The sequence below is a fragment of the Cardiocondyla obscurior genome, linkage group LG08, assembly GCF_019399895.1.
Source record: "Cardiocondyla obscurior isolate alpha-2009 linkage group LG08, Cobs3.1, whole genome shotgun sequence".
NCBI classification, from domain to species: Eukaryota; Metazoa; Arthropoda; class Insecta; order Hymenoptera; family Formicidae; genus Cardiocondyla; species Cardiocondyla obscurior.
In genome coordinates this window covers 666843-676796 of record NC_091871.1, presented here as the reverse complement: position 1 = coordinate 676796, position 9954 = coordinate 666843, and the positions used below count along the sequence as shown (strand labels likewise).

Here is a 9954-nt window from a genome sequence, read left to right as displayed (position 1 = left end):
ACGGTTGCATCTCGACGATATCAGCCTGCCACAGATCGTCATATCCCTTGACCACGACGCGTCTTCGCGGAAAGTTTCTTCTCGCCGGGGCGTGCAACTCGTCAACGAGTCGCCTCCTCTCGGGACCTGCGTCGCTCGACTTGCGCGATCTAGACATGATCGATTCTGTCGCTCGATTCCTCCCGGTCGATCAATTTATAATCAAACCCGCCTCGCGCAGTTCCTCAACGATCGACAGAATTTCGTTGTCGTGAGCGTTGTGACCGGCTCGACGCGAAGCATCCAGCAATCGAAGACGATCCACGAGCTTGTTAGGATCGTCCCAGTGCACGTAGTTGATCGCGTGATCGTTTAACGTCATGAGGCGAGGTAATCCTTTACCGAAGCTTTTTTTTCTCGATTTCCTGGCCGATTCGCCTGACAGCAGCGGTGCGATCACCTTCACGTACTTTGAGCCTCTGTTACCCATGACGCAACCGCTGTCGCTGAAATCTTTCTTATTCGCGTTCGTCGCTTCGAGTATGCTCTTGTAGTGACGTTTATCCGCCTCGGTGTAAGCGGTTTCGTCGGGTACCTTCTTGAAAATCAACTCGTACAGACCTTCCGTACCGGGATATCTCTTACCAGCGACGATTATATCGTCGTTTTTATGGTCGAATTCGACATGCTTGTTCCCGAGCATTACTTTGTTCGTGTCAAAGTATATACCGAAAACGTCATCGATATTTATTCTTCTGTCACCGCTCGCCGCTTCCAGATACATCGTTGCCATCGATACGCTGGGCCGCGGCGTCGATACGCCAGATCGCGGCGTCGATCGCGGCGTCGATACGCCGAACCGCGGCGTCGATGTGCGGGGCCGTGGCGTCGACGGAAGTTCGACGTTTTCGGTCGTAACGTACGAATCGACGGTCGTATCACTCAATGATGGATTAGCTGCGATCGTATCGTCTAACGTTGCCGACGACAACGAATCGTCAAACGTGACGTTTAAACGCCGATCGGGTTTTGGTGTCGACCACAATCGTCGCTCCAGTTTCGGTGTCAAACGCTCCGATTTCGACTCCAACTTCGGTACCGCGATACCGGATTCCTCGACGGTCTCGACCATTCGCTTTAGAGGTTCGACGATGGGCTTGAGGCGCTTCTCCGACGCAATGTCGGCGTCGATCGTGTCGGTCTTTATGGCTCGATGTTTCCTGCGAATCGCCTCTCTCGTCTTCTCGATCTCCCGTGTAATCTTTTCATGCTCGCGCGCGTCATGGTTGTCGTTTCTCCCCGTCATATCGATCGTATCGCGCGATCCGTTCTCGACGAAGCGTCTTCGACGACTGATCGTCACGCGATATCATCAATCTGTTAAAAAAGCAACTCGACGGTACCGCAAACACGTCGAATCCTCGCCTGTATCGCCCGTTGTCGAGCGGACTGTCCTTGTCGATTACCGCGAAACCGTGATCGCGTTGCCAGCATTCGCGACACAACGCACTGAACTCGTCGTACGACATGTCGGTGTTGACGTGATCGTTGTACACGTGTTTCAGATTGGTTGCGTCCTGTTTGAACAGGATCAGCAGATTCGCGTTGTCGCGTATCAGATGCTTCGGTATCCTCGCGTACGACTGACACAGATAGAAGCAGTCTACGTTCGAGTGACGACCCATCGCGAAGTATTCTCTCACGGCGTCTTGCTTGTCGCACGCGATATCGTCAAAGACGAAGATCGAATGCGGAAGCGCCTCGCTCGGCGGAACGACGTCGCTGTTGTTGGAGAACGTGAAATAGCCGATCTCGTCGATCGGCGTCAGCAGACGTTCCAAGTACTGATACTTGGGCTGCTGCAGCGACTTCGTGTACACGTACACGTTCTCGAAACGCAAACCGTGCGGACTCTCCAACAGACTGATCAGAACGTTCGTTTTGCCGCAGTTCGATGGGCCGCACACGATCGCGCGCACGGTGTTTGGCAGCATCTTACCATGTCTGCGTTTTTTCTCCCTCTCGAAACTGTCCATCAGTCGTAATCTGTCGTCGCAATTCGCGACGCGTATCGTCTGCGGTTGTCGCACGAACCGCATCTCGTACCCGCTGTACGGAGACGATCACTCGCGCGCCTATTTATAGTAGCGCGACCCCGCGAATAGCTCATTAATCGACATGTATCTCGCGCTGAAACATTCCTTTGACGTGTTGAATTTGACCGCGGAACAGTTGAGCATCGTACCAAAAGCCGTTTTGCTGCACGTCTGCGGCGATTACGTTCATCACGTGTGGGACAAACTTCCCGTGCACTTGACGGAAGATCCGGAGGTTCGAACCTACCGCAGGTGCCTCGAACATTACAATCAACCCTGGCAAGAAACGCACATCGACGGACCTGCTCCGTTAATCCGAGAGTGCGGCGAGTGTCAACGTCGTCTACCGCTTCGTCGGAAGTAAAGTGCTGCGGCAAAGGTTTGTTGAATCGCGCGATAAACGCCCTCCCCTTCGAACTGCACATCCCCGGTTATCAATTTTTCGGGCCGGGAACTCGACTGAAGGAACGCATAGCGAGAGGCGATCGAGGCGTTAATCCGTTGGACGAAGCGTGTCGCGAGCACGACTTGGCGTACGCGCGAAGCAACGATCTCACAGATAGACACGCAGCGGACAAAGAACTCGCCAAGAAAGCGGGAAAACGCGTTATAGCGAAAGACTCAGGCTTACGCGAGAGAGCCGCCGCAGCAGCTGTGTGGGCTGCGATAAAAGCTAAAACGAAAATTGGGATGGGTATGTCGACTAGAAAGAACAAGTTGAGGACTGTGAGAAACAGAACGATTACAAAGAGGAGAAGAAGAAGTACGATTCGCAAAAAACGCATGCTTCCAACAGCAAAACGCGGTGGCATGCTGCCGATCATTCCGATTCTCGGCGCAGTCGGATCACTTGTCGGTGGAGCCGCGAGTATAGCGAGAGCCGTAAACGAGAGAAAAGCTGCGCGCGCGGCAGCCGGTGGATCCGGCGTACATCTGGCCCCGTACAACGGTGGACGAGGTCTCTCTCTCAAGCCGTACAGGTACGGCAGAGGTACGACTGTTGCGAAAAGAGGAAGAAAAAAAAACGTCGAGCAGACGTTAAAAATGCCTTTGGGTGCGACTACAAACGTGCAGTTAAATCATCTGGCCAGACGTATGCGCGTTCCTTATTTCAAAGACGTCTTTATGCGCGACACCCTACCTACGAGTGGTGCGCGTACAAACGAGAGCGGTATCGTGAACCTGGACAACGTGACGGGTCCGGGGACTCATTGGGTAGCGTACGCCAAAAGAGGAGATCGCGTCGCGTACTTCGACGGCTTCGGTAATCTCCGACCGTCCATAGAATTAGTGAGATATCTCGGAGTCGACGTCTCGTCGATAGATTACAATCGACGATCCTATCAAACGTACGATCAGAGTATCTGTGGACAGCTGTGTCTGCGATTTTTAAGTACGATCGACGCGATTACGTTTAAAAACTGACGTCGCAACATACTTCGCCTCAGTATCGCTTCGAACATGTCGATCACGCTCACGTTAACCGGTAGGAGCAGCGTTCTCCATTCGAGCTACTCACCGGCGTTGGATTTCAGCGACGGTGATTACGAGCTCAGTCTCACGGACTTTGCGACTTACAACACCATACCGAACGTCGATTCTACAAACAATAAATTCTACTACGGCACGGACGGCAAGGAAATTACGATTCTCGAGGGATCGTATGAGATACAGGCAATAGACAAATTTTTGAAACATGCGATACCGCGACAACGCGACACCGTCGATGGTAATCGTAATGAGAAGAGCGAGAAGAACGATGATTTCTCGATAACGATTCGTGCAAACTTCAACACTATGAGAAGCGAGATCAAATCAGCGTACACGGTAAACTTTTCGAAACCAAACTCGTTGGAGCCGCTTCTCGGATTCTCGCCACACCGCGTACTGCAGCCGCGAAAATGGAACGAGTCCGACTTACCGATCAATATAATCAATCTGAATATTATCCGCATCGAATGTAACGTAACCGCGGGAGCGTACTGCAACGGCGAACGCGTGCACACGATTCACGAGTTTTCACCGAAAGTGCCACCACGATATAAAATCACGGAAACGCCCACGCAAGTCATTTACCTGCCGATCATCGTGCAATACGTTACGGATCTCACGATACGCGTCACCAACCAGAACGGTCGACCGCTCGACTTTCGCGGAGAGGAGATCACCGTCAGATTGCACGTGCGACAACAACAACGACGGCCACAACGATAACGTGGTATGTTAATACCGAACAAAACGAGTGGCGTTACAACGATCAGTTTCGGTGCTGGGACGATCCAACAGCTTGAACCGCAACAACAACATTTCGCTGTAAATAGCGTCGAAAGGATAGGAAGAAGAAAAAAAAGACTAACCGAAACAAACGTTGAATTTCTAAGATCGCTCATATTCGCTGTGCGAAATAACTTTATCTGAACGATGTCCGACATTCTGAATATCCGAGACGAACTGGACTTCGACGATCGATTCGTCAAGATCGAGACTCACGCTTACAATCCGTTCGCCAATACGACGTTCGAACACAGCGAAGAGATAAGAATACCGATACAGCAGCAAGATCTGTACACGCTACCGCACGAGAGTTTTCTCTACGTCGAGGGAAAATAACGAAGGGCAAGGTGGTTGCGGGATCTGACGTGAATCTCGGAGAAAACTGCATCGCCTTCATGTTCAACAAGATACGATACGAGCTCGACGGTGTGAAGATCGATCGTAACCGAAATGTCGGCATAACCAGCACGCTGAAAAATTACGCGACTGTTTCGTCCAACAGGAGCGTAATTCTGCGGAACGCGGGATGGCTCAGTCCCACGATCAATGCAAACGGTTACTTCAATTTCTGCGTACCGCTCAACATGCTGCTGGGATTTTGCGAGGACTATAGACGAGTCGTGATCAACGCTCGTCACGAATTGATTCTCAGACGAGCGCGCAACGACAACAATTGTCTGGTGGGTAGTTCCGCGGTCGAGCCTAAGGTTGACTTGCTGATAATACAATGGCGTATGCCTCACGTACTTTTAAACGAGGTAAAGAAATTGGCGATGTTGCGCACCTTGGAGAGCGGTCGATTCGTCAGTATGGGATTTCGCTCATGGGATCTGTATGAGTTTCCGCTACTGCAACTCACGACCAAGCACTCGTGGGCCATCAAGACCGCCACGCAACTCGAAAAACCTCGATACGTCGTTTTCGCTTTGCAGACGGGTCGAAAAAACATCATGTCCGAGAACAACAGTCGTTTCGACGACTGCAAACTGACCAACGTGAAGCTCTATTTCAATTCCGAGTGCTACCCGTACGACGATATGAACCTCGACTTTAGCAAACGTAGATACGCGATTCTCTACGACGCGTACGCGCGTTTCTGCAAAGAGTATTACGGCTACGAGTATCTCGAACCGAATCTCACCGTCACGTCGTTTCTGCTCAACGGTCCGTTCGTCATCATCGACTGCTCGCGTCAAAACGAGTCGGTTAAAACCGCTACCGTGGACGTGAGATTGGAGTTTGAATGCAAGGACAATGTAGCGCCAAATACCACGGCTTACTGTCTCATCATACACGATCGTTTGGTTCAATACAATCCGTTGACCAACGTTGTACGTAAGATCACGTAGAAATGATCTTCGACGTGTGTATGTAAAGCGGTGAATCGACGAACGTTGCGTATTCACTTCCATTCCGTCGTATGCGTAACGTCGATAGAGAGAGAGAGATTGTCATCGTCGTCATGAAACCATCAAAGTATAAACCGTCTTGTTGGTGCGAGAATGCGAGTCGCATGAAGGAAGATAAAGCTACGCAAACGGATCCTAGATTGACGGATCACTTATTGAACAGAGGAATGACGAATCGAGTGACACCCTCGGGAAACACAGTGGTTGATGCATTCACGCAAACGGATAAGAAGTCGCGAACCGAACGACTTCAGGAACGCGTGACGGATTTTGTCTCGAAGCATTTAAAAAAGTAATGCGATTTAAAAAAGAGGGGGAAATTAACAAAACCAATGAATTTGCTCGCACGTATTCAGTATTGTAACTTCCTTCGATTGAGTCGCATCGTCAAACGTCATCATCATGTCCACACCAACGTTCGTCGATCTGCAAGGTTATCCCATTGGACGACGTTTCGTCGTGAAGGAAGCGGCGGTGCTGCGAGGTGGTGCCGTTTTCGCGCATTACGTCTTTACGACTCCTATGTCGTGGGGTGCAGTATCGCGAGATGACAGACGTCTCGTTACCTGGCTGGTACGAAATCATCACGGTATAGCGTGGGAAGATGGGGACGTTCCATACAGTCGGGCTAAACGCCTGATCATCAGAGCCCTACAGAATGAGGAGGACTGCTACGATCACGCCATCGTATACGTTAAAGGACTCGAAGAACGCGATTGGCTGCAAGATATGCTCGAAGAGGATTACTACGGCGACGACTATGATGATATCAAATTCTACACAGACAATCTGATCGTCAGGAACATCGAAGAGGATTTTGAAAACATTGAATCGCTCAACGATTTGGACGATTCGAATACTTTCCGCTGTAGAAGACATTGCAAAAATTGCGCCGTACAAAATGTATTTAAATTGTACAATTGGTGGCGTAACCATCAAAATGATGACGTATAATTTTGTATAAAACTTTTTTTGTATCACATATCTATACATGTACGTCTTTCGATTATTTTACCCTCTCCCCAATCACCCCCTCTCTTAATTACCCTCTCCAAAAATTTTTCTAACTGCGTTTTATATTCCCTCACTCTATGCAAAATTTAATTAATGAAAGAGGGGATTTTTCGAAACCGTCCTCGACTCGAGGTACCCTCAGATCGTGCGATCAGTACATTCTTCGCTTTGGCCGCAGCAACGACTACACACACCGCACAACGACTTCCTCTACGACTACGACTGCGAATACGATGATGTATTACAACGAGAGAAATTGTTACGAAGTGCGTCGAAATGATTGCGGTGCTGAAGCCTCATCTAGCGAGAAAAAATTTAACGAGTAAGTTTTTTATTCTTATAAAATTAATTACTTCCAATTAATATATTAATATTCATAATTGCGTTTATTTAATTCCCAGCATCTCGCCAAAACGATACGTGACGCGCTTACTCTGCCGGCGATACCCACTGACTCAAACGGGATACAAATATCTCGAGATCGGCGTAAACGTTGGTACGCGTTGTTTTGCGGAAATCATCATAGGTGATAATCGAGGAGACGAATTAACCATGTCGCTCGACACCTGGAAAGAACTGTGCGAGGATCGATGGACAATTCTGAATATCCTTCACGATCGACCGAAGCAACCGTACGACGTTGCGAACATAGGTTCGCTCACAGTACGAATTTGCCGCATGAACGAAATGAAACTTGTACGACTCGAATCGATCGACACACGTATGGCCATGACCGAAATTACGTTCACGCGAATGCTGGATTTCGATGATTGCGTCTCTTTGACTTTCAACGTACTTAACAAAGTCCTACCGAAGATCGACGACAAATACGAGCGATTTTGTAAAATCGCTTCCGCATCGAGGAATCGCACCGAGGCAGTGAGCGCTATACGCAGCAGCGATTCTTTCGACGAACAACAAATTGTAGATTGCGAACTACTTGCGCTTGTAATAAATGTATAAAAATGTGTAATATATTGTAACGCATATTCATAAAATAAATATATACTTTTGTAATCGGCACGTATCATTTTTAATCGCTTCTATTCCATCCTTCATTTTATTATAATTGTGAGTCCGCCTCGTTCGTATGCAACATACGTATCTGAGTGAGAGAGAAATAAGATAATAAGGAGGAGCGATTAGCCGGGGGTGTACGTGCAGCGTCACCCGCATTCGAATCGTATGAGCTTGTACTAAATTGTTGATAAACAATAGGCGGCGCGAACGGGTGCGAGCGAGTCGTAGTCGATGGTGACGAACGCGTGAACGAGAGCGAGCGAGAGGAAACGATAGGCGGCGCGAACGGGTGCGAGCGAGAGGGAACGATGGGCGCGCGATACTTTGGGATCCTCCGCCGCCCCGCCGCTCGCCGCCGACGCCATGACTAAGACTCGCGTGATCACCCCCCCTCCCTTTTCACATTTGAAAAAATGACCCCCCCCCTTATTTCCCCTTTGCAAAAAATCCAACCCTTTGAAATTCGCGATGCCGCAGGAAAATACCGCGGCGCGATAACGCACTTATCTATTTTAAAAATATCAAATTACGTAATTAAAATATCAAATTTCATAACTTTTATGTTATGGTTATATTTATAAACAATCTGTTCCGAGAATCGCAGACAAAGGGGCGATTAATGGAAAAACACCCCTCCCCGCGTGACGTCATTACCCCTCGCCCTAGGTCACACGGACACACTAATACGAATTGGTCCAGAACTGGCCTATACCCATCTACTAATTTAATTATTAAAAAATAATCATTTTTAGTGGAATCACAAAACCTCAGGAGTATTAAGAAAAGTCGGGCTCGCCGTAACAAGCAGCTGCGAAATTTGAAGAATCTCCTGCAGAGTTTCTTCGTTCAGTATTTACTCGCGGCGGCGCCAGGGGAGATTAAACCCGACTTTCCCCGTAGAAGAGGAGAGAGGTCGTGGACGCCTCAATCTCCTGCTCCCCCGAATTCGCCGGCTCCTGAAGAGGTTCCCCAGGAGGCGAATAATTCCGGAGAATCGGCCCGCTCTTTGAGTCCCCCTCACGTTAATGAGCCTGCAAGAGAATCCGAACCTGAGTCGGAGCAGTTCCGCTCTACGACTCCCTCCTATTTTCCGGACATTTCCGTTTATTCTCCTGGAGCTGCTCCTAGAGCATGCTTCTCTTCTATCCCGTCCCCGATACTTTATCCCGGGGAACCCGAGGAAGTCGACTCCGTTGCTGAGGACGACACTGTCTTTTGGCAAGAGTCTGACGGCCCGGGACGTTCCCCTTCCCCCGCCCCAAGTGTGGAGTTTCTCGGAGGGCAAGAGGAACCGAGAGAGATAGATGATCCTCTCCTCGAGCTTCTCCGGAGGACTTGCACTCCGTGGACGGATTCCGTCCCAGAAAGGGCTTTCACCATAGGCCCTGATTCCTTTGATCCTGAGGAAATCAGGAGAGAGGCCAGCAGGGCATCTCCTGACCAAAATATCCTCATATTCTATCCCGGGGTAGAACACCCTTTCCTAGCTCCGATCAGGTTGATTGATCGGGTATTTCCGAGATCGTCGGCCAGGATCTCGGAAATCATCGAGATAGACCTCGAATAATTTGTTTATAAATTCTTGTTTTTTTTTGTTTCTTTAATTCAATTCAAATATATTTTTATGTAAATTTATTCCAATTACTTTTGTCTGTACATCTGTGGCGGATCCCTCCGACGCTACACGTCGGATGACGCCACCTCACACGTTACCGACCATACGAAGAAGAAAGCAAATTCTAGTACCGCGGTCTTTCTTCTAATAATCATCTCCTCCATGAACGGACTTTGTCTCGGGACTTTACCCGGCTAACTTCCGGGACTCTCCCGATTTACCTTCCTTATACAATAGCTCTGTAGGCTCGTTGCGTCAGCCGAGCCCTCAGAGTCCCTCCGAGTTTCATAGCGAGCACATCGCTGAGCTGTCGTCTTCTACGACACTTTGTATTTTGTATTCCATTCGTTCTACCGCGTTCCGGTTTGTGCATCGAGTGCATGTGTGCGAAACACTCTGCGTTCTCAAGCCTGGCCAGGCTCTGTTGCGAATCACAAATTGTGAACGGCGAACCACGAGTTGCGAACCGCAAGCTGCGAACTGCGAGTTCCTTGCGCTTGCTGCCGACAGCATTCTTCCGCCGCTGCGGAATACAGATAAGTTTAAC

The 9954-nt window shown here is 49.3% G+C and overlaps 1 protein-coding gene across 1 annotated transcript; it reads left to right on the top strand.

Moving 5' to 3' along the window:
• The first annotated feature begins 4419 nt into the window (after positions 1-4419).
• Positions 4420-8109, top strand: LOC139104592 (uncharacterized). Its single transcript, XM_070660163.1, has 2 exons — positions 4420-7094; positions 7174-8109. The coding sequence occupies exon 1, from the start codon at positions 4745-4747 to the stop codon at positions 5696-5698; it is 954 nt and encodes a 317-aa protein (XP_070516264.1). The 5' UTR covers positions 4420-4744; the 3' UTR covers positions 5699-7094; positions 7174-8109.
• The last annotated feature ends 1845 nt before the right edge of the window (positions 8110-9954 follow it).

Coding starts and splice junctions, on each gene's coding strand:
- LOC139104592 (XM_070660163.1), top strand. CDS start 4,745: ATGTTCAACAAGATACGATACGAGCTCGACGGTGTGAAGATCGATCGT.